Consider the following 23852-nt stretch of genomic DNA (forward strand, 5'->3'; position numbering starts at 1 on the left):
TGATGTACAAGAGAAGGACTAAGACCAGAAATGTTTACAGAGATGCAAACATAGTGTTAGTAAGCACCTGACACAGCTTTCCAGGGGTACTCAGGAGGAGCCACTTCATAATTGCTGGCATTAAACAAAGTTGCACAATTCTTTGTAAGGTTTTAGGAAATCATAAAAATTACTCAGTAATAAAAGCAAGACTTCTCTCATTCAGAGTAGTATAGGCCAGCGTCACTCCAATTTGTATAAATAATCTCAGTAGATGTGGAGCTCTATATTCTTGGGATAGGAGTGCTTCAGGGTGATAAATAAGGATTGACTATCTCAGATTTGTAATGGAGCTGAGTGCCCAACATTACATTGAAATCTTCCTTTATCCCTGACACTTCATTAACAGCATACTCCTTCTTATCTCTGTTTCCTTGTAATTTGCATAATCCTTCAGAATGGAATCCACATTCTTGTTAGCAGGAAGGTAAAAGAGCTGTTTCTGCCATAATTAAATCCTAGTCATCAACAAGCCATAGTTTTAGTTCTTCAGGAATCTACTTTAACTTCAACTCTGTTCATAATTTTCCCTTGTTTTCACTAGTAACATCTTGCGAAGAGGCTGAAGTGTCTCACTGGTACTGCTACCACCTCCATTTCCAAGTGTTTTGTTTGTTCTTTGTTTTCACTTCAACAATTTTCTATTACAGACCAGCCATCTTCTTACCTAGGTCAGCCTCTCTCATTTTCACCTCCGCATATGCTCCTATCTTTTTGAAGTTCTCACTGATTTTGCAGATTGTTGTTCATGAATTTGAGTACTCTGCTTTCTAGAACATATATGTCCCAATTTTTGTTCCAACCACTGTAATGTATAAAGTATTTCACTTATTTGTCCTTTATAGGCAACCTTTACACATTTTGCCTCATAAAGCAGAGGCTCCTAAAAGCACAGCACTCACTCACCCTCCTGGAATTTAGACATAGGGTCCTACTTCAGTGCCATTTACAGGGATTCAGAGCCGCCTCTACCACCCTGACTACAACCCCCTACTCTCCACCTAATCCAGCTCTTTTTCAGACACCTGCATGGAAACTTAGATTTTTTCCAAGTGAGAGAAAGTGGTTATACTCTTACTTCAGTTTGATTGAATCCTTTTGAGTTAATCTAAAGTGACACTGCTGGAAATAATATTTCTTAACATTTGTGTTTCATACTGGCAAATTCTGCTACTTTCATATTATAACCAAATTAACTCATAATATTGGAATTTGGATGCATAAAATGGTATTTAATTAATGATTTGGTTTTCTTTTTAAGTATATTTTGATTATGCTGTTACAGTTGTCGCAATTTCTTTTTCCTTTACTTCCATCCACCCAGTACCCCCCTTTCCTCCAGCAATCCCTTCCCACTTAGTTCATGTCCATGGATTGTGCATATAAGTTCTTTGGCTTCACCCTTTCCTGTACTAGTCTTAACATCCCCCAGTCTATTTTGTACCAACCGATTATGCTTCTTAATCCCTGCACCATTTCCCATTTTCTCCCCTTTACCCCTCCAAGCAGATAACCTTCCAAATGAACCCATACCTATGATTCTATTACTATTCTGGTTGTTTGCTTACTTTGTTTTTGTTTTTATTTTTCAGATTTGGTTCTTGATAGTTGTGAGTTTATCGTCATTTTTATGTTCATAGTTTTGATCTTCTTTTTCTTAAATAAGTTCCTTTATATTTCATGTAATAACGGCTTGGTGATGATGAACTTCTTTAGCTTTACCTTGTGTGGTAATCACTTTATCTGCCCTTCCATTCTAAATGATAGCTTTGCTGGATATAGTAATCTTGGTTGTAGGTCCTCGCTTTTCATCACTTTGAATACTTCTTGCCAGTCCCTTCTTGCCTGCAAAGTTTTTTTTGAGAAATCAGCTGATAGGCTGATAGGCACCCCTTTGTAGGCAACTCTCTCTCTTTTCTCTTGCTGCTTTTAAGATTCTCTCTTTCTCTTTCAGCTTTGGAATTTTAATTATGACGTGTCTTGGTATGGTCCTCTTTAGGTCCTACTTGTTTGGGATTCTCTGTGCTTCCTGGACTTGTACGTCTATTTCCTTCTTCAAATTTGGGAAGTTTTCCTTGATTTTTTCAAATAACTTTTCAATTTCTTGCTCTTCCTCTTATGTCACCCCCATGATTTGGATGGTGGCATGTTTAAAGTCATCCCAGAGGTTCCTAAGCCGACCTTCCTTTTTTTCAATTCTTGTTTCCTCATTCCCTACTGGTTAACTGTTTATTTCTTCTTTATGTTCCAAGTCATTGATTTGAACCCCGGTTTCCTTCCCTTCATCATTGGTTTCATGTGATTTTCCTTCGTTTCACTTAGTGTAGTCTTCACTTCTTCTCTTATGCATTTGCCATACTCAAGCATGTCTGACAAGTCTAAGCATCTTTATCACCAGTGTTTTGAACTCTGCATCTGTTAGGTTGGCTATCTCCTTGTTGCTTAGTTCTCCCACTGGAACCTTGATTGGTTCCCTCTTTTGGGCCATTCTTCTGTCTCCTCAACTTGACATGCCCCTGTGTTTGTCTCTCTGTCTTAGGTAGAGCTGTCACACATGTCACATTGTAAGGGGCAGAGCCTTAGTTATTCATCAGAACAGGCGACCTATTTCACCACGTGTGGCACTGTATGTGGGGGAGGGGTCTGAGAGAGAACAATGCTACTTGCTCAGCATTCACTCCTTTTCCAGGCACTTCTCCCACTTCCACATGAGACTGGCACCCTTCTAGCTGTTGCCCTGGCAGTCGTTCGCATAGTGGGTGGGTCTGTGGACAATCTAGGGCTGTGGAGGTCCCTAAACAAGTGGACTCTGCTGAGAGACCAGCAGTCTCTTCTGCCACCCCAACCTCCACTGGTTTGCACAGTCAGAAGCAATGAGGCTTTATATTCCCTGGCACTGGGACCGTAAGCTTAAGTTGCGCGGTCTGGTCTGGTGCTGGGAGTGTTCCCCCAGTGCTCCTCCCGACTTTTTAAAACATGTGACTGTACTTTCCACCGGCTTGCCACTGCCGCCACCACACCATGTCCTCTCCGTCCCAGCTCCGCCCCTCCAACCTGTCTGGATGAGTATTTTTATATCTTTGTTGGACTTCCATGCAGCTTGATTTTCTGGAACTTCTGGTTGTCTCTAGTTTTGAGGTAGTTGTATTCCTTCTTAGTTGTGGAGGGAGATTCAGCATGTCTGTCTAGGCCTCCATCTTGGCCAGAAGCCCACTAAAACTTTTTTAAGATTCTTAAGTTTTTTATTGTTAGTAGATGCTTAAATAAATGCACTTTAATGATTTCACATTGAACCAGTCTAGATGAAAATAACCGAATTCTAAAATTTTTATGATTAAACATTTTTTTTTTTCCTTAAAACCAATAAAGGATTCAAGTGGGATGACACTATTGATGCTGGCTGCGGCAGGAGGGCAAGACGACCTACTGAGGCTCCTCATCAGAAAGGGAGCCAAAGTGAATGGTAGACAGAAGAATGGGACCACCGCACTCATTCATGCAGCTGAAAAGGTTGGTCATTTCAGTCTTACAGGAATTCCTGCCCATGGACTAAGACAGAATCTGTTTCTGTAGTGAAATATAACAGTCATACAGTCAACTTAAAGATGTTATATTTAATTTCATCTATGACTTGTCATGAATGGAATTTTTTTTTTTTGCAGTTGAATTTTCAAAATGATTATCTAGTTGGGAGTGATTTATATTGAAAATGAACCTCTGATTAAGATACTAAAATCAATTTCAATCTTATGTCTTCTTAAAAATCTTTTCCATTTGAAAGTGTTCCTTTGGTTAATTTAATTAAAGTGTTCCCACCTATTATCTTTCTAAGGGATTGCTATGCAGAGATTCTTAGGTAAAAAGCAGTGGTTAAACTTCAAATTGAAGTGGCTGGCACCTTGCAGCTCTTCTAGGACCCTGCACAATAAAGAACCAGGAAACTGGTCACCTACCTGCTTAGAGTAGACTCTTTTTCTTAATGACTACCAGTTTCAAAACATCTGAAAATATCTTAAAGAATTTGGAGAAGTCAACTTGTTTTTCTTTTTCCTTAATAGAACTTTTTAACTACAGTGGCTATTCTTTTGGAAGCAGGAGCTTTTGTAAATGTCCAGCAGAGCAGTGGTGAGACTGCTTTAATGAAGGTAAATGCCTCACATATTCACTCCTCTCCCTCCATCTCTCAGATGTGCATGTTGGGGCCTTTAACTGCCAGGCACTGCTGGGGGTTGGGGACATGACAAGGAACAGGACAGTCTCTGGACTTGCACATGACAGATGAGTGAGAGAAGCAGAACATCAGAGAACTGCTTAACACTTGGTGTGAGGAGAGATGTGAGAGGAGTAAGCATGAAACTAAGGGATTACATCAGATTCCAGACCAGGGTCAGTCCTGTGGCTTCCAGACAGCTGTTAGGGTGGCTGTGATACGGCTACACTGGCTGTAAAGGGGGTTGGACTTAGCAAATAGAAACTGGAGTGGGCTCTGCACAGAGCCCGAGGTAGGGGGACGTGTAGGCTATACTCTAGTTTTTATGGTGACTGCATCTCTTTAGCTTCAGATTCCTTCCTGTGTGAGGACTAGTGGTTTGCAAATAGCTTTTTTGTTTTATTGATTTTTTTTTTTTTTAGAGAGGAAGAAGAGAGGAGAGAAACATTGATTTGTTGTACTTAATTATTTATTCATGGTTGATTTTTGTATGTGCCCTGACCAGGGGGTTGAACCAGCAACCTTGGTATATGAGGCAGACACTCAACCAACTTAGCTACCAGCCAGACCCATGCAGATAGTTTTGAGTGGAAGGTTGTTAAAGCCTCCCCATGCACTCCTGTATTACCTCTCATGTTTAGCGATTTTGCATTTGTGTCTACAGGGGCAAATTCACTATGTTCTACCTTGACTGTTCCTGGGGCAGTTCAGGTTGCTGGCCTAAAATGCTGTTAGAACATAGAAGTTCTTGATGCCTAGTAGTGGTTTAATGCCCTGAGTGGAGGCTATGCTACTCCTTCCTCCGTAGACATAGCTTTTTGAGCTGCTGACCTGAGTTGGCATTTCTCTGCAGAACCGTTGGCCACAACCAGATTAACCGCGGGCTCAAGTCTGCTCTCTAATCCATCATTCTAAAGGCCTGGCCTGCCTTCCACTTCAGCCTTTTTCCACACTTAGGGTTTAAACCTGGCTCACTGCTTGTGTTTCCATTCCACTTGTGGCTCACAGAAATGTTTATTTGGTTGAGGAGCCCTACTTTTGAAAGTCAGTTTCCTATTACGTGTTTGAAATATTGCCATATGTGTAGAGCAGCGGTGGCACAACCTTCTCTTACTGAGAAATCATCAGGTGGGTTCTAAACACATACTCGAGTAGTCTTTAGTGTTTCTTGGTACTGGTCTACATTTCCTAAATTCAGATTTATCTGTGCTCATTAGTCTCCTTTAAAGCAGCTATACTAGGAAAATTTTGAAATTTCATCATGCTAAGAGGTGCTTTAGATTCCCAGAGCTAACCTCTCTTAAGAGTGAGGCAGGCTTCCTCCTCTGGGTGCCTCTGCTGAGGTGTTGGCTAACAGGACCAGAGGACATGAGTGGAGCTTTTAAGGCGTGGTGTTTCACCCAGATTGGGATAGAAGTATCTTTTTCAGAGTTGCTCATTTCCCAAGGAATCAGTCACAAAAGGAATTAATTGAATGTAGCACACAGATTTCTGTGCTGGTCCCCTCCTGTTTACGTAACCATTGCCAACACCTGGAAAGACCCAACTCCACGTTTTTTCCAGCCTTCTTTCCCTCTCTTCACAAAGAACTCCCAGGCTGGCTCATGTGTGGAGAAGGGACAAACATTGACTGGTAGTTACTTATTTTAAAGTTAATTATTACTCTTTTTTGATGTAGGCCTGTAAAAGAGGAAATTCGGACATTGTACGACTTGTCATTGAATGTGGAGCTGACTGCAATATTTTGTCAAAGCACCAAAATAGCGCAATGCATTTTGCAAAGCAGTGTAACAACGTGCTGGTGTACGACCTGCTGAAGAATCATTTAGACACGTAAGTGTGCTGTGACTGTGCCATGGTTAACTCACAGGACTAAACACATCAAAAGTGGAAAAAGATTGTTGAGTAGAGGTCCTTATGGGCTTCTGTTCTCAAAAGATCACAAATTTAAGTGGCATACGAATTATTTTTCTGCAAGTATGGAGGTATTAGAAACTTTCAAACTTAACACTGTCCTATCCAGGATTATCTCCTTAAAATCCTGAATTTTCATTCAGTTTACTTAACGCACACAATTTTCAGAGCACTTTCAAGTTCACAGTGACGCTGAGCAGAAAATAGAGATTTTTTCATAGAGGGACCCCTGCGCCACACATGCACAACCTCCCCTACCATCAACATCCCCAGCCAGACTGGTGAAGTTAATAAACCTACTTGAACAATTATCATCTGAAGTCCTTAGTTTATGTTAGGGTTCACCTTGGTGTTGTATGTTCAATAGGTTTTGACAAATGTACAACATGTAATAGCTTCACTGCCCTAAAAACTTCCTTGTGCTCTACCTGTTCATCTCTCCCTCCCCACTAAGCCCATACAACCACTGATCTTTTTATTGTCTCCATAAATTTTGCCTTTTCCGGAATGTTATGTAGTTGGAATCAATATAGTTTGTATAAAGCTTTTGCTAAATACTCATTTCATTGCCTGGATGCATCTAGTCATTATTTTTCAAATGAATTCTAAATCATTTATTTTGGTAACACATAACAGAAGCATCACAAATAGTAGCTAAGACAAGAAAGGCATCTACTGTTCATATAACAGGGTGTATAGGAGTAGGCAGCCTTGGGCAAGAAGAGCTTCTTAGCCTCATCCACCGTGCTTAGAAAATGACTTGGATCTTCATGTCTGCAAGAAAGCAAGCAGAAAGTAAGGTAAATTTTGGACAAGTGGCAAAAAAAAAGGCGAACGTCAAAACAAAGGGATATGTGCCTAATGAGTGTGTTCCCTTTAACAGCCTCACCCAAGCAATAATTTAAAAATATTTTTTTTAATATTCACCCAAGGATACGTTTATTGATTTGAGAGAGAGAAAGGGAGAGAAACATCAATCTCTTGCCTCTTGTATATGCCCCAATTGAGGATCAAACCTACACCTTAGGTATGTCCCCTAACCGAGGATCAAACCCGCAACCTTTTGTGATATGAAATGATGTTCCAACCAACGGACCCACCAGCCAGGGCCCAAGTAATAATTTGTGTGTGTCGTTTTGGCCAGCATTTATGGCTGCAAGGAATCCTGGGAAGCCAACTTGTCTGTTCACATGGGTAATAAATTCAGATAGCCTGCAAGTAGGGTGACCGACTCTTCCTTGTTTGCATCAGATGGAAGGATGCTGGACTTAACCAGTATATCTGGGGCAAACAAGATGAGTTGGTTACCTTGCTGGTGAGATAAAATATTGTCTACCCTTTTGCAGTCATCACTGAAGCACCAGCAGCCAAAATATAGTTCAGTTCCTTTGTGACTTCTGAGCAGAGCAAGAACTGTAAAAGGCATATCAGTGCACCTTCCCATATTTGCAGGAAGATTATGCCTTCTGTTTCCAAAGAGCTGAGAAAGAAGTACTGTGTTTGATCCATACCCATCCCAAAGGACAGTGAAGTTCAGGTTGTGTGAGGACACTATAGAGGGCAGCAAATTGACAAAGTAGTCCAGGTTTACATGAAGAATTATGTCATTTACACTGAATAAGTGCAGCCTATAAAAAGCTGTACAACTGTTAATGTGGGCATTCACCCCAGCAAGTAGTTATCACGAGACTAAAGCTGAACAAAGAGCGAAAAGATCCTTGTCAAATCTTGCCAAGTAGGAAAAAGAGCAAATACAAAAAACAATTGAGAAGATGCTTATAAAACTTCCATTAAAAACAGCTAAAATGAAGCCCTGATGGGTGTGGCTCAGTGAGTTGGGTGTTTTCCCAACAAAGCCAAAGATCCCTGGTTCAATTCCTGGTCAGGGCACATGCTTGGGTTGCATGCACATTCCCAGTTGTGGGTGTGCAAGGGGCAGCCAATCAATGTTTCTCTCCCTTTCTCCCTCCCGTCCCTCTAAAAATAAATAAAATCTTTCTTAAAAACCTATTAAAATGAAAACAGAATTTCTGAATTACCACTAATCATTTTATTTGCTTCCTAAACTAAGCATTGTTAACAAGAAGTGTGTGTGGTAGTTCTTAATTTATTTTTTAAATAGAATTATCATTTTCAGTTATCCAAATTAATTGTTCACTTATTAAAATAGGTATGTATTGAGCACTATGTGCCAAGCACTATGGAGAGAGCAGGAGGAAGATTTGCCCTCTTGGAATCCAACTTCCTGGGAAGAGGACAGACAATAAGAAAGACAGCACATTAGATGCTGAGTGCAGGGAAACAGGATGAGGGAATTGGTGGTTTTTAAGGTTGATCTGGATTCAGCAGTTGAATAATTTTATGGCTTATGATTCTTTTTTACATTAACAACTCTTCCTGTGTACTTTTTGATTACAGACTTTCAAGAGTAGCAGAAGAAACCATAAAGGATTACTTTGAAGCACGCCTTGCTCTACTAGAACCAGTTTTTCCAATAGCATGTCACCGTCTCTGTGAGGGGCCAGATTTTTCAATGGATTTCAATTATAAACCACCACAGAACATACCAGAAGGTAAGCCTACATTTTCACAGTCTGAAATGTAACACTATAACTATTAACTAACAGTAATTATGTAGAATATTTAACAACAGCTACTCTGGCAGAAAATAAGAGGCCAGCTGATATCTACCATCCCAGGTGACTTTGGTGTTAGAACTTTAGTTTAAAGTATGGAAGTTAGGGCTTAATGATCATACTAGTTTTGATTTAAATTTTTAGATTATGATCCCAGAATCAATGTTTTTCCTGAATTTTTATTATTATGAACGATCTTGCCCTTTTGAAAAGGAACAATAGATGTCTCCCCTTTAATAGCAGGACACAAGACACTTTAGTTCTGCTTTCTGGACTCAGCAGCTGCTTTATAGGCAACATGACTATGCCTTCTGCAGAACACAGATGCCACAAACAGAAAGGAGTCTGCCTGAAAGTAGGGAACTAGGCTCTGGTTTTGTTTTTTGTTTTGTTTAAATAAATAAACCCCTGCCACCCATTAAAAATAAATATGAAGTCTGTCCAGAATGTATCCAGCCATGTAATATGAAAAATAGATGCCCTGTCTGCTGTGGCTTAGTGGGTTGAGTGCCAGCCTGTGAACCGAAAAAATTGCAGGTTCGATTCCCAGTCAGGGCACATGCCTGGGTTGCAGGCCAGGTCCCAGTTGAGGATGTGCAAGAGGTAACCAGTCGATGTATCTCTTGCACGTCGATGTTTCTTTCCCTCTTTCTTCCTCCCCTCCCCCTCTCTAAAAATAAAATCTTAAAAAAAGAGAGAGAGAAAGAATAGAGACATTTATTGAACATACAAGCTACACTGTATATAGGACAGTGACACCTCAGTCCCATTCAAAGTAGGCATCTTGGCACCTCACACAGTTCTCCCAGTTGCCATCAGCTGCCCCATTGTATTTTCCTGAATCTCATAGATGGTCTGAAATCTCTTCCCTTTCAAAGGCAGTTCAGTTTTGGGAAAATCCAGAAGTCACAGGGTGCCAAATATGGGTTGTAGGGGGGCTGAGTCACCTGGGTGATTTGATGTTTCACAAAATAAAACCCTGCATGAGATGTGCTTCATGAACAAGCGCAATGTCATGGTGAAGCTGCCAAACACCGTTGCCTATAACTGCAGCTTTCTGAATCATCTGAATAGTTTCCATGGAGGAACATTCAAGCTTAATGCAAAATTAGATGCAGAATCATTGCTCTACTCAATTATTTTGAATGCGATGGCCACACAGCACACATGCCCACTCAGTGGCGTCTACTATCCCCACTGACTAGTATAGTGAGGTTGTCATTGTTCACACATGCACATTCCAGTCTCCTCCTTTGCTGCCAGGTTACTTTGATGTCTTACAAACTGTTCTTGTTATATTAACAATGGCTGGACTTTTTCCAGACAGACTTCATATATGTATTTTTAAAAATTTAGCCCCCTCAACTAAAGGCAACCATTGATAATTTTGGTGAACTTGGCATTGAAGAGTCATGATTTGTAAGTTTGACTATTCAAGTAGACAGTTTTCACTATAAGCTGAAGAACAAAACCTTGACGTGTGTACTTTTTCCCCTCTGGGAAAGGCAGGTGGTTCTTTATGGTATTTTAGGAAGTCTCTTATTTTACAAATAGTTCATTTACCCATTAAAAATAACAGCTCATATAGCTATTTTCTTGTATTATTAAAAAGTACAGGTTTTCTTCTAAATGAATCTTGCAGAATATTTTGGACATTGAATGACAGTCTCAATTCTCGTGTTAACATTTTTTTCCAAAATAAGATTTTTTTGCTATTAATCACAAAATTTGGAAAAGGCAAAACAGTATGTGGAAGAAAACGGGAAAATCAATCAAATCCAAACACAACCACCATAAAATGCCCAGGAGTTTGTTTCCATGGATATCTATGCATTCAGCAAATGCTTCTTTCAATATAGAAAAGCTATCAGTAGGAACTACTTGGACAAAAAAGAAAAAAAAAGTTGTAGTTTGAAAATTGGAGGGCTTCTCCACTGGGGAGGACACGGTGGGTGGGGCAAGTGCACAGAGGCTGGCTGGGGCATTTCCATGTTCCACATTGTGTCACCCCACCCACGCTCCTCTCTTTGGGCTCTGGAAGGTAAGAGTTTCAAGGATTGGATTAAAATCTGTGTTTGCATCTCCCCTGCGCAGGCTCTGGCATCCTGCTGTTCATTTTCCATGCAAACTTTTTGGGTAAAGATGTTATTGCTCGACTCTGTGGACCATGCAGTGTACAAGCTGTAGTTTTAAACGATAAATTTCAACTCCCTGTTTTTCTGGTAAGAGTTTACATAGTTTATTACTGAAAAGTACATTTCTCTAATTAAAAGGTAACTTTAAAAATGCTGTTTTAATAAAATTTTAATTATAATTCACTAAACCTGTTGTTGGAGATGAGGCAATAACCCGTAATCATTCTAAATTTTGTCAAAAATCTTTATAAATGTTTGATATTTGAACCTTAAATTATGTGTATCATGTCTTAAAAATAACATTCAAAATATAAATTAAATTTTAAATATTATGCCTTTTCCCATCGTTGATTATAAACAACATCCACTTAAAGAAAATTCAAAAAGTATGCTTGATGATGATATCAGGTAGATTTTTATTACAAACATTTAAAAATAAAAATATGTAACAACTGATCTATTAATGGCTATATACATTCCTTTTTAATATAAAAAAACACTCCTGGCCCTGACCATGTGGTTTAGTTGATTGGAGCGTCATTCTGTGCACCGAAAGGTTGCTGGTTTGATCCCCAGTCAGGGCACATTTGTGGGAGGTAACTGATAGGTGTCTGTCTGTCTTTCTCTCTCACTCCCTCTCTCTCCCTCTCCCTCCCTCTCCCTCCCTCTCCCTCCCTCTCCCTTCTTCTCCCTCCCTCTCCCTCCCTCTCTCTCCCTCTCTTTCTCGCCCCCCCCCTTTCCCTCCCCCCACACACAATGTTTTTCTTTGTAGAATCAATGGTAGTAACGTGCCCTCGGGTGAGGATTTACAAAAAAAAATGCTCCTAAAGAACCTTCATGTGTAATTCCTTGGCCACATTTACAGCTCTTAGCCTGAATTAAGCAAAACTGAACGGAGATCTTTAACACTCATGCTATATATGACTAAATACATTCTAATCCTAAAGATTTGGATATTGTTTTGTCATTTGTATCTTTTTAATAAGTCAAGGGAAAAGTAGTAAAGAAATCACAGCTCATTGCCTCATGGATTCAAATACAAAATTTGTAAAGTCCAAAAGGGTTCTATTTTCTTCAGATAAGGTTTTTCTCTTAGACTTGGCCTAGCTGTTTATAGATGTAGATGTTAGAAAAAATACTGATCGTTTTCTGGTCTCCTTCCCTAGGATAGTCATTTTGTTTACTCATTCAGCCCTGTTGCAGGCCTCAATAAACTCTTCATAAGGTTGACAGAAGCACCCTCTGCTAAGGTGAGAAGCCCTTCCTCATAATCAGTGTTCCTACTTGAATTGTTACTCTAGGAGACTTCATCGTGTGGTTTTCTAGTATACCTGTCCTAGAGACCAGTGCTCCCTCAGGTAGCAGTCCATGCAAGGGACTGGATCTAAAATGTGATGGATATAAATATACTGCATCCCTATGGTATCTAGCAGCCTGGGTTGTTTTCTAGGCTTTGGTATTTAATTGCTATAGATGTGTCTAGGCTAGTCACTAACCTAACCTCTCTTTGTAAAATGAAGCTGGTGTCTGTCTAGTAGTACAGGTATAAAACATAACAAAAAGTCCAACTATAAGCACTTTGATTTTATTAAAATAGTTATAATCTAACTACTTAAACTGATAACCAGTTTGAGAATATGGCAAGTAAGAGGAACAAGTCTTGAGCATGTGTATCTCTCACCCTCTTCTAAGAAAGAGGAACTACCTCTCTGCTGATCCCTGTGCATTTTCTTCCTTTAGGTAAAGCTGCTAATAGGTGCATACAGAGTGCAGCTGCAATGACCAAACTGAATCAGGATGGACTGGCTTTCAGACCTGAGTATTTCTAAATACTTTTACAAGCAGTTTGGAATTGTTTCAAGTTTCATTTGTAAACCTCATGCAGTTTAAGTTTCTAAGATGGAACATGCTGTTCTAATATATTATAAAATACAGAAATGTACGTATTTTGTGCCAGTGTTCTTAAGTTGGTGTTGTGTCCAAACTGCATATTTCATTTTCCACAACGTGGAGTCATACATCTGAGGGTTAAAAAAAACTTTAGCTTGAAATTTTCTTCTACACCAGGTGAATTTGTGTCTCTCAAGTGTGAATTTGCCACCCTTGAAGTTTGAGGCAAGAGGGCTGATCTATTTCCAATAAAGGCAATTGCCACATGTTTCAAGTTGGAAGTGACAGCTTTGTATATTTCCTTATGCTTTATTTGAAAATATAAGAACCTAAGAAATAGGAAAAAATGTCACCCAAAACATTGTGAGTTCTAAAAGGGAGCATCCTTACTTTGCACAGTGGGGAGGCCAGCCAAACTTTGCCCGTGAGGCTCATATGGGGTTACTGTTCCTGTAGACTTTTCCATGGTCCAACTTTTGCATTTTTAAAAGAAATATCTGCCAGACTAATAAGTCAGGATCAGTATAGATTATGGAAATATATAAAATTTAGTTCCTGCTTAGTTTTATAATTGAGTTATAATTTGTCGTAGACCCATACATTATGTTTACAAATTAGCCATTTTTACTTTACATACTAAAACTGCCCTTTTTTACAGTTTGCTCAATAAAACACCACAATGTTGGTCTTTTTTTCTTTTGGTATCCATCTTGTTTTGAGATATGATGTCTAGTATTTTTAGATAAATGGTAGCTGGGGTTGGACTTCTTCAACCACACTGAATTTTGTACTAGCACTGCATCTGATTTCATAGCTTTCTAGAAGTAAGTTATGAGATTTGGGTTAGCAGTAGTGCATAGATCAGGAACATTAAGGGGGACAGTAGTATACGAGAGAAACAGGCTTTTTAAGAAAATTTCCATTATGTCAAAATCCTACCTAAGATTGTACTTCACAAGAACATATTAAACGAGCATACACTTTATCTGGAGACATGGCTTTCTAAGGTAGAAAGCAAGTAGAGAATCTGAGTACAGTTCCTTTATGAGTTTAGCCTGAGAAATAAGAAAGCTGTGAAAAGTCAGCAAGGGCAGAAGGGGAATATAGGCGAGTTACTTTGAACCAGGAAACGAAGGTTTCAAATCACTGCATTTTGTCTGTGTCAGCTTCTACCCATCTTGTTCCAGGTATGCTAGTAAACTGTGTGAATAGTGTGTCTATTAGGAATACATGTAGAGTCATGCAATTTAATGCAGCTGTTTTGCTTAAACTATTGCTTCTCTGTAGTAGGTGAAAAACATACTTGTCCCTGAGTGGAAAGTGCTGAAAGGTCTGGCTTCGTGTATGTACAAAGTGTGGACAATGACTTCTCTGGATATCAGAGCAATCTCCTTGTATAAAATGTGTATGATACAGAACACATCCTGAGCTTATCATCTTGGCCACATGTAAGCTCACAACTAAGCCAGTCATCACAAATGAGAGGCATTACACTTTGGCCAGACACCCTCAAAAAGCAATTGGTAGGCAGCTTTTTACCTTGGTTTTATCTTAAAAAAAAAAAACAAAAAATACACTTCTCAGCCTTTACTCCTTTCCAGTGTGTAATACATAAGGACACATAGGATATTCAGTTAACCTAACTTCCTAAATACACCACTCAAATCTGGTTTACTATGAGTATGACTACGGACAGTACATTACATTTTTTATTTGCAATACCTCTTATCAAAGAGAAGTACCTAATAACAGTCACTAAATGATAAACTTCAGTTAGATGGGGAGTTTGGTTTCATTCCAGGAATTCAATTTCATATATCTTCTCAGGTAATTCCCATCTGAATTCTAAATTTGTAGAATTTATTCAGTGGGATATCAGGAGGCGGCAATTTGAACCTCAAGTGCTGCTTTTAAAAGTCTACTCGGCATTACACTATTAGCCTTACGAGTCACAGGAGAATTTACTATGAAAGGACCTCAGAAAGCATTTACCATGAAAGTCCAGTCTTTGAGTAAAACTTGGGAGAAGCAAAAGTGCAAGGAAACTGCTTAGCACAGAGTAAAGAAGCAGAACATACAGGGTGGGGCAAAAGTGGGTTTATCACTAGTGGTTCATAGTGGAAATAATATAAAAATAATTAGTAATCAAAAATAAACTCCCAACTGTTAACCTGTTTTTGCCCAGCCCTGTATACACTAGAATAGCAGTGGGATTCAGCAAATGAGAATTTTGATTTTCATACAGTTAATACTGATAAAATCCTGAAATTGAAGTTCTAAAACTTTGAACTTTGCTCAGTTCAGAGGACAGCTGATGGAATCTACTCTGCTTCCTCCAACCTGTGCTGACCTAAAGATATAATACACCTTTCCCACCTAGTCTGGAATGCCAGGCTTGGCTTCTCCCACTCCTGCTGCTAAGTTGGGAATTGTAATGACAGTGAGGGTTCACAGTTCAATCAGGAAATTATCTGTCCAAAACGAGTTCCCAGAGGAGCCCCCAGTTGGACTCTAAACATAGTATCTGGCATCATTTTAACTTGCAAGAATATAATTTCCATTACTCTGCAACATATTATCTCAGCCTTACTCATATGGCCCATGGTCAAGAAACATGCTTTATAGTAAAAATATGATTTTTCTCACAAGAATGCCCAATTTCTCGAGTGGTTTGTTATCTTGGGGACTGACCCAAAATGCTAGTTATATGGGGTGGTGAAAATCCCTCCAAAGGCTCACTGTATTTGTGGGCTACTACCCTAAATACTTTCCAACATTAACCAGCAAGACCACACAAAGAATAGGTACACATCTTTTAAAGGAAAAAAAAAAACTGAAAATACGAAGTTTGCACTATTCCAGATTTCTTTTAACCATAGGAAATCTGTCCGTGAGGCCTAAATTTTTAAATGTCAAATGTTATTGCTCATATATCCATACATTACTTATGAAATAGGATTGGTTTTCTGGCTTTCCTCCTCCTGTGTCATTACAAGCATTTCATTATAAAGAAAATAATCTGCTGAGTTAGTCACTGAACAGCAAATCCAAAAATATTCATGAACTGAATTAGTCTTTTGGAACTATAAAATGCTCTTCACTAATTAACTTTCTTGTAGAATCAGCATTTTGTGAGCTTTAATATAGAGATTAAGTTACCTGAAGAGGTAAATATGTTAATACTAAAAAGCAGTAGTTCCCAAACCAGAGCTGCCCCACCCCAGTAGAAAGCAGAACACTCAGGCCGAAATCACATGCAAGCCAGCTCTTAAGAGCCCTCCAGGGGGTTCTGCTGCACTGCCAAGTGTGAGAACGGCTGTTTCAAAGGATAACCTGAAGATGAAGTAAATGTTTTTAGTAAGATTTTTAAAGGGGGAATCTGCCATGTCACTTTCTTCTATGAAAATTTAATGTGTATTTGGTATTTTATTAAATATCTTCCTGGAACAAACCAGTATCTTCACTGACTAGTAAATAAAACTATATAATGAAAAGCAGTTAAATTAACAGTATTCACTTCTAAAAAAAAAAAAACTAAAACTTCAAAATCTTCAAGTTCCACTGACATTCATTTGACAAGCTGACAAGCTCTGTCTTTGATGGCCACAAAATGCCACAGCTTTGGACTTTGGCACATTTAGATTTTTAGTTCTCTAGTAGAAGCCAGATTTACTTAGTGGGCTTTTAAAAAAAAATTAAAAAGCATTGCCAATATCCCACCCTCAGCATTTGTTTAGTAGAGCAAGGGTAGACCAGAACGGGCATTCTTAACAAGTTCCCAGGTGATAATGACACTAGGAACTAGCTTTGAGAATCACTGCCCAACGTTAATTTTCTGGAGCTGGACAGTAAGTATGCAAAAGAGCTGTCACATTTCAGGGCTGCATGAGGTATCAGATACTTTCAAATTGTCAAACTTCTCAAAGGTAAGTTACACATACATCAGTGGTCCTCAGTCGCATGCCAGTTCCCTGGGTCTTGTTGAATGAAACAGGCAATCTGACTCAGTTGCTTCGCTGTGTGTCCTGGATTCTACACTTCTGAGAAGCTTAGATATGCTCGCGCTCCTGGTCCAGAGGCCATAATCTGTAGTATTAAGAAGACAATGGAATTTGTCACCACCAGATAAGGAATACACTTATACTTTCTGGATCTAGCAGGATGATAGTATACCATCATCTGAATTCTGTCAAAAAGATCACAGAATCTAAATATTACCATAAAATTTCATGTCTAACAAAAGTTGAAAAACAGCAAGGGAAAAACTGACCTACTATCCTCCTAGCACTGATCAGATTTTATGATATAAAATTAAGCCATTTTAAGATTACAGTCTTCCCCAAATGAACCTAAGACTAAAACTAGGCTTTGGATCACTGAACATCAAGAGGGAACTTTTTTTTTCCTTTAGTGAATAATGTTTTATGTGTCAATTCTATTCTCAGTCCAGTCTTACCTAAGGACAAATCAAGACAAATTACCAGTAAGTAAAGACAAGAGCAACTGAGACCTAAAACTAACCTCCAACCTTGCTCAGAGAAAAGAGAATTTTCATCACTAAGTCAACAGCACCAGGAAAAATGACGAAAGAAAGGAGGAAGGAAAGCATAAGCCATTACAACACACATCCACCTGTAAGGAAACAACTCCAGCATGTCCTCATCTCCAAACTTGATTTGTGCTGGAAGTCAAATTTCAGGTAGCTTCATCCATGTGTTCTTTCATCCTCCTAGGATACAATAAAATTAGATTTAGCCTTTTATAAATGAGTTTCAGTAATCAAAAGACAACTCATTTCTTAAAGATCTTAACAGTAATCATTTTTAGGATGCCATTTAAAGTCTTTACTACATTTGGGGAACAGAATCATAGGTATGGGGAGCATGTGGAGGGGTGTCAACTGGGAGGAGTAAGGAGGAAAGAGAAGGGAAAATGGTGCAGGAATTAAGCATAGTAGGAGGGTGCAGAATAGATGGGGATGTTAAGAATAGTACAGGGAAGGGTAAAGTCAAAGAACTTACATGCATGACCCATGGACATGAACTAAGGGGGGTGGGATCGCTGGAGGGAAAGAGGGTGATTTGCGGAGGGGAGCAAAAGGAAAAGAAATTGGGACAACTGTTAACAGCATGATCAATAAAACATAAAAAAGTCTTTACCACATTTGGCTATTTACATTCACTAATATTTTCCTTTAATATATGTCCTCGAAGAACATCAAATGATTTAAAATTCAGCATACTTTTATGTTTTGGCAATAAGCAATATTAAGTCCTAAACATCAAATCTTCTCTGCTAATGTTTGTAAAATATTGACTATTTTGCTAAATCCTTTCTTATTTTCACAGGTAGGTCCTCTTGAAAGCTTAGAATTTTATAATCCAAAATCCTACACAGAATCCTCATTTCCTAATGTATCTACAAAATTGTATTCCACTGTATTGAGGCAGGGCACACCAGTGTCTGCTGCACTCTACCAGAAAGACTCTTACCTACCCTACTAATAGCTTGGAACAACGTTTTCCTAAAAGAGTGCAGCCCAGAGTTTTCGATGGTGTGCAGCTTTATGTTTCTTATTCTTACAAAATGTGTCTTATATCTGAAATATTAACATAGTACACAGTCACGATTTAGAAATAATTGTGCTTAACTTTTTTTAACTGTTAGGGGCATATGACCCCAAAATACTGAAAATAACTACCCTAGATTAGTATTGTTTTCAAAATCCTGTTGGGTCTCAAACTCACCTGACGACTGAATGAAGTATGACCATCCCCCAAAAATATGCATGCAAAAATATGTACACAAAATTCTGCATGTAATTTAAGGAGATTTATAGATTAATACACTCCAATGACGCAGTAGGACCCATGGCCCCAGTTATAAAACCTTAAATATTGTTTCAAATAAGACATGTCATAACAAAAATATATTTTCCATATTTCTACCTGCAGCTAGCATTCTAGTGCATGTAATACTTGTTAGGCAGGTATCTGCTCCTAAAGTCATTTGCTTTTAACTTAGTTCTATATACATATTGCCTTTAGTCACGTTATGGCTGACACAAATAAACTGAACCATTAACCAAACTGAACTGGATCACTTAATTCTTAATGATACTAGGGCTACTTAAGTCTTAACTTTTCACAAGAGTGAATGTGCATTTTACACAGCATTAAATATACTGATCTGTAGAATTTTGCCAATATTTAAACTTTAAAAGGAGGGCTTGTCTCAATACTTGAATTCAGTGTTCAAAGTCAATCACAAGATCTGTGACCAGGTTTACTATACACTGCAGTGTAATCAACACTAATGAAGCATCACAGGGAGCTCCTGCACATGTGCATCCATTCAGTGACACCGTTAATATGGATTTTAAAATCTGTAAGAACATTCATACACAAAGAAGGACTTCAATATTTTTAATCCTAAGGAATAGCTGTTCTCCAACATATAATACTGTCAAAATTTTTTTAAATCAACCAATAACCATTTTTTAAAAAAAGGTCTCCTTTAATTGAAATCTTAATGCATAACTATAACAAGACTATGACACCACTTCGAACAAAGCAGTATACTTTAAGTTAATGTTAGGATAAACTGGGTCAGTAAGAACCATGTGCAAGTTAACGTTGGACTTTACCCTCCCATGCCAAAATATTTAAACTGTTAAAAATGGAAAGGGCATCTTTAGCCACATCCTAAGTTTTTTCATGCAGTCAGAAATGTAAACAGCTGATACCACATATACTTTTTTGATGACTTTTAATAAAGCATAAAACAGTGAAGATGCAAATGCCCATTCTTAATAATGCACCTTACGTTCTCCTGTCTTTAAGTTATAAAAGGTATCCTTTTCTACTGAATACAGAAGTCTACTATCATTTGTATATTGCATACATTTTATATTTAATAATATGTAAATTATGTGAATAATAGGAACACATTCTAAGAAAGGAAAGATTAAGATATAAGTAAGACATAATTCAGAGCATACAGGCTAAACAGTGCTCCTCAAAAGCTGTTTAAATTACAACATATGAACTGTAAAAACCCAAGAAATAGGACATTAATAAAAGCTCATGCTGAAAAACACTTTGCCAGAAGTCAACCTCAAAGACAGGTTTCCTTGGAAATGGACACCCCTGACAGAAACATGAAGGAATCACATTGAACAGAGGGCTGGGTCAAATGAGACCATCAGAGAGATCTACAGAACAGTATTCACCCCTGAATTTGATCCTTTGCTTCCATAATAACAAAGACAGATTAAAGCTATAAATAAACAAATAATACTATTACAGGGAATTCACGACAGGCAAAATATGCAGCACTTCTATTGAAGTAATCTTATTCCAATGTTAATGGATTCTCTTTAAGCATCAAAGAATATCAACAGTATAGGGACATAGTGTGTGATGAAAATATCAAGAAGATTAAGGTCAAAAACTCAAAAGTCATCATTTCCAAAGGGAACTTGAGAAAATGCCCATGAAAGAAAACATGTAAAACACTTGAAAACACACCATGTTTATCCTTTCTGATGTAATATAATTTCAACTGGTGAACAGATGATATAACAGCATATAATTTCAATTAACATTTAATTGGAAATAAAAAAGAAATTTCAGCCCTGGACAGGTAGCTCAGTTGGTTAGTGCATTGTTCCATTACACCAAAGTTGTGGGATTAAACCTGGTCAGGGCACATACAAAAAGCAACCAAGGGGAGACCCAAGATGGTGTAGGAGTATGTGGAAGCTACACTAACCTCATCCCAGGACCAACCTGAAATTACAACTAAAATATACAGAGAAATCTTCCTGAATAACCAAATGAACACTACCTGGTAAAGAAACCTTATAACCAAGCACAGACAGAAGAAACCACTTGACCACAACAAAACTGGTAGGGAGTGTGGAGAAGGCACAGGAGGGCTGGCTGGGCTCCCACAAGTAGCAGCTGAAGGTCCAAAGGGATATTTCAGTGGCTGGGGGATTTCCCCAGAGACGTGTGAGGTCTGAACTCCAAGCTGGGCTCCCCAGCCTGTAGCACCAGAGCGGAAAAATTAACCCAGAAAACACCCCACTGTAAAAAGCAGCAGGGTTTCTGTCCACCACGGAAAGACTGCTTAGGGAAAGAGAGGGCCTCTTAAAGGGCCAATGCACAAAATTCCATTTGCAGCCATTTATCCTCGGCTCTGGCAGAGGGAGGACAGAGTAGACTAGAGATGCATGAGGAGAGTCTGGGGATGGTGGCTTTGGGGAGAGAACTGAAGGAACGGCTGCCAGAATCCCTATGCTGAGTCATTCCTCACACTACAAGAGTCATCTTTCTCAGGCACAGCACTCCCCTCTGAGTAGCATCAAGGAAAGCAATAGCCACACCCACAGGAATTACTATGCCTCACCCTGTGGCACTTAAGCCTGGCTGCTGAGTGAGTACAGCTTGGGGCTGCATCACTGATTAAGTTGAATAACTAAGGAAGTTCTCAGAGAGCTCTGAGACTTTAGCTGACCCTCCCCTGGGCCCAGTGCTGGTAAAAGCCAACCATGGTACACAGCCTGGTCCTTTCTGAACACAAACAGTCCCAGCAGAGTGAGCTAAAAGCTCTAGATCACTGAAAGCTCCAAACATGCTGCCCAAGGACAGTCATGGTAGTGTCTGACAAAAGTCAGCACCAGAGTCTTTGCAGATCTACTTAATACATACAAATACACAGAAGCAGCCAATATGGGAAGACAAAGAAACAGACCCCAAATAAAAAGAACAAAAGAATTCTCCAGAAGAAGAGCTATATGAAATGGAGGCAAGCAATTTATCACAGAGTTTAGAGTAAACATTATACAAATTCCCAACAGCATTAAAAAAAAAAAAACCACAGAAACCATAAAAAAGGAGCAATCAGAAATAAAGAATGTAATATATGAAATAAATAATACACTGGAAGGAATAAACAGTAGGTTAGGTGAAGCTGACATCAAATCAGTGATTTGGAAGACGAGGTAAAAAAAACACCCAGGCAGAGCAGCAAAGATAAAAAAGCATTTTAAAAAATGAGCAGTTAAGAAACATTTTGGACAACATGAAGCATAACAATATCCGCATCAAGGGACTAACAGAAGAAGTGAGTGAGCAAAGGATCAAGAACCTATTTGTAGAAATAATGACAAAAAAACTTCCCTAAGCTGGTGAAGGAAAAAGACATACAAGTCCAGGAAGCTCAGAGTCTCAAACAAGTTGGACCCAAAGAGACTCATACCAAGACACATCATAATTCGTAAGAAAGACCAGGAGAGAATCCTAAAAGCCACAACAGAAAAACAAGGTAACAACAAATAAGACTGTCTTCTGATTTCTCAACAAAAATATTTCAGGCCAGAGGGAGTGGTGTGAAATATTCAAGGTGATGAAAAGCAAGGACATATGACCAAGAATATTTTAACCAGCAAGACTATCATTTAAAATCAAAAGATAAATAAGGAACTTCCCAGACTAGACAAAGTTAAAGGAGTTTGTTAACCCCAAAACAGTACTGTAACAAACGTTAAAGAGCTTGCTTGAATAAGAAGGGGGGGTGGGGGACAGAGGAAAATAATCTATCAATAATCACCTTAAATGTAAATGGCTTAAATGCTCCAACCAAAAGACATAGGGTAACTGAATGGATAAGAAAACAAGACCCATATGTATGCTGCTTCAAAAAGACCCACCTGAGACCAACAAAAGATAACACATAGATTAAAAGTAAATGGATGGAAAAAGACATTTCATTCAAATGGAAAGGGGGAAAAAGCTGTCGTGGCAATACTTGTATCTGACAAAACAAAGAAGGACACTATACAATGACAAAGGGAACAATCCAACAAAAGAATATGACAATAGTAAATATTTATACACCCTACATATCTTGACTGACATAAACAGAGAGACACAGAAATACAGTCATAGTCGGGGATTTTAACACCCCACTGACCTCAGTGGATTGATCTTCCAAATAGAAAATCAACAAGCAGACAGTGGCCTTAAAGGACACATTAGATCAAATGGATTTACTGATATTTTCTGAGCATTTCACCTGAAAGCAGCAAAATATACATACTTCACAAATACACATGGAAAGTTTTATAGGACAGACCACATGTTAGGGCACAAAACAAGTCTCAATAAATTCAGGAAGACTGAAATCACGCCAAGCTTATTCTTTGCCCCAAATGCTATGAAACTGGAAGTTAATCACAACAACACTGGAAAACACACAAAGACATGCAGCTAAATAACATGATATTAAACATGAAAGGGTCAACAATAAGATCAAGGAGGAAATTAAAAGATACCTTAAAACAAACGAAAAGGAGAAAACAACAATCCAAAATCTGTGGGATCCAGGGAAAACAAATCTAAGAAATTCATAGCATTACAGGCCTATGTCAAAAAACAAGAAAAAGCTCAAGTGAACAATCTAGGTTTACACTTAAAGGATCTTGAAAAACAACAACAAAGTCCAAAGTGAGTAGAAGGAAGGAAATATAAAGATCACAGCAGAAAAGAAATAGATCTAAAAAAAAAAAAGAAAAAAGAAACAAACGATCAATGAATCCAAGAGCTGGTTCTTTGAAAAGATAAACAAGATAGACAAATCTTTAACCAGTCTCATCAAGAAAGAGCGAGGACCCAAATAAATAAAACCAGATATGAAAGAGGAGAAATAACAACTGAGACCAAAGAAATACAAAGGATTGTAAGAAAATATTATGAACAATTATATGCCAGCAAACTGGACAACCAGGACAAAATGGATAAATTTCTAAAACTTACAATCTTCCAGAACTAAATCAGGAAGAATTAGAGAATCTGAAAAGACAAATTACACAAAATGAAAATGAAGCAGTAATTTAAAAATGCCCAACAAACAAAAGCCCTGACAGGATGGCTTCACAGGTGAATTTTACCAAACATTCCAATAAGAACTAACACACACCTCTCATTCTCAAACTATTTCAAAAAATTCAAGAGAATGTAGGCT

At 38.5% G+C, this 23852-nt stretch overlaps 1 protein-coding gene, 1 long non-coding RNA gene and 1 pseudogene across 3 annotated transcripts in view; 1 reads left to right on the forward strand and 2 right to left on the reverse strand.

The window, feature by feature from the left end:
• The window catches only part of MPHOSPH8 (M-phase phosphoprotein 8), a 55694-nt gene extending 42596 nt beyond the window's left edge, over positions 1 to 13098 (forward strand). For both annotated transcript variants that reach the window (XM_090273719.1, XM_090273720.1), the window contains exons 8-14: positions 3409 to 3549; positions 4098 to 4184; positions 5928 to 6082; positions 8582 to 8736; positions 10894 to 11021; positions 12101 to 12184; positions 12675 to 13098. In XM_090273719.1, coding sequence (XP_090129845.1) covers positions 3409 to 3549; positions 4098 to 4184; positions 5928 to 6082; positions 8582 to 8736; positions 10894 to 11021; positions 12101 to 12184; positions 12675 to 12716 — 792 coding nt within the window. In that variant the 3' untranslated portion in view covers positions 12717 to 13098. The remainder of the gene's footprint in view (positions 1 to 3408; positions 3550 to 4097; positions 4185 to 5927; positions 6083 to 8581; positions 8737 to 10893; positions 11022 to 12100; positions 12185 to 12674) is intronic.
• On the reverse strand, positions 30 to 1056 carry LOC150012356 (mortality factor 4-like protein 1 pseudogene; annotated as a pseudogene).
• Positions 6763 to 16920, reverse strand: LOC150012357 (uncharacterized). Its single transcript, XR_016510517.1, has 2 exons — positions 16766 to 16920; positions 6763 to 6937 (listed from the first exon to the last, which is right to left on the reverse strand). It is a non-coding gene; the product is annotated as an uncharacterized LOC150012357 (long non-coding RNA).
• Between the last annotated feature and the right edge of the window lie 6932 nt (positions 16921 to 23852).

Source organism: Furipterus horrens, unplaced genomic scaffold, assembly GCF_987537825.1.
Source record: "Furipterus horrens unplaced genomic scaffold, mFurHor1.1.pri manual_scaffold_4, whole genome shotgun sequence".
In the NCBI taxonomy this organism is placed as follows: Eukaryota; Metazoa; Chordata; class Mammalia; order Chiroptera; family Furipteridae; genus Furipterus; species Furipterus horrens.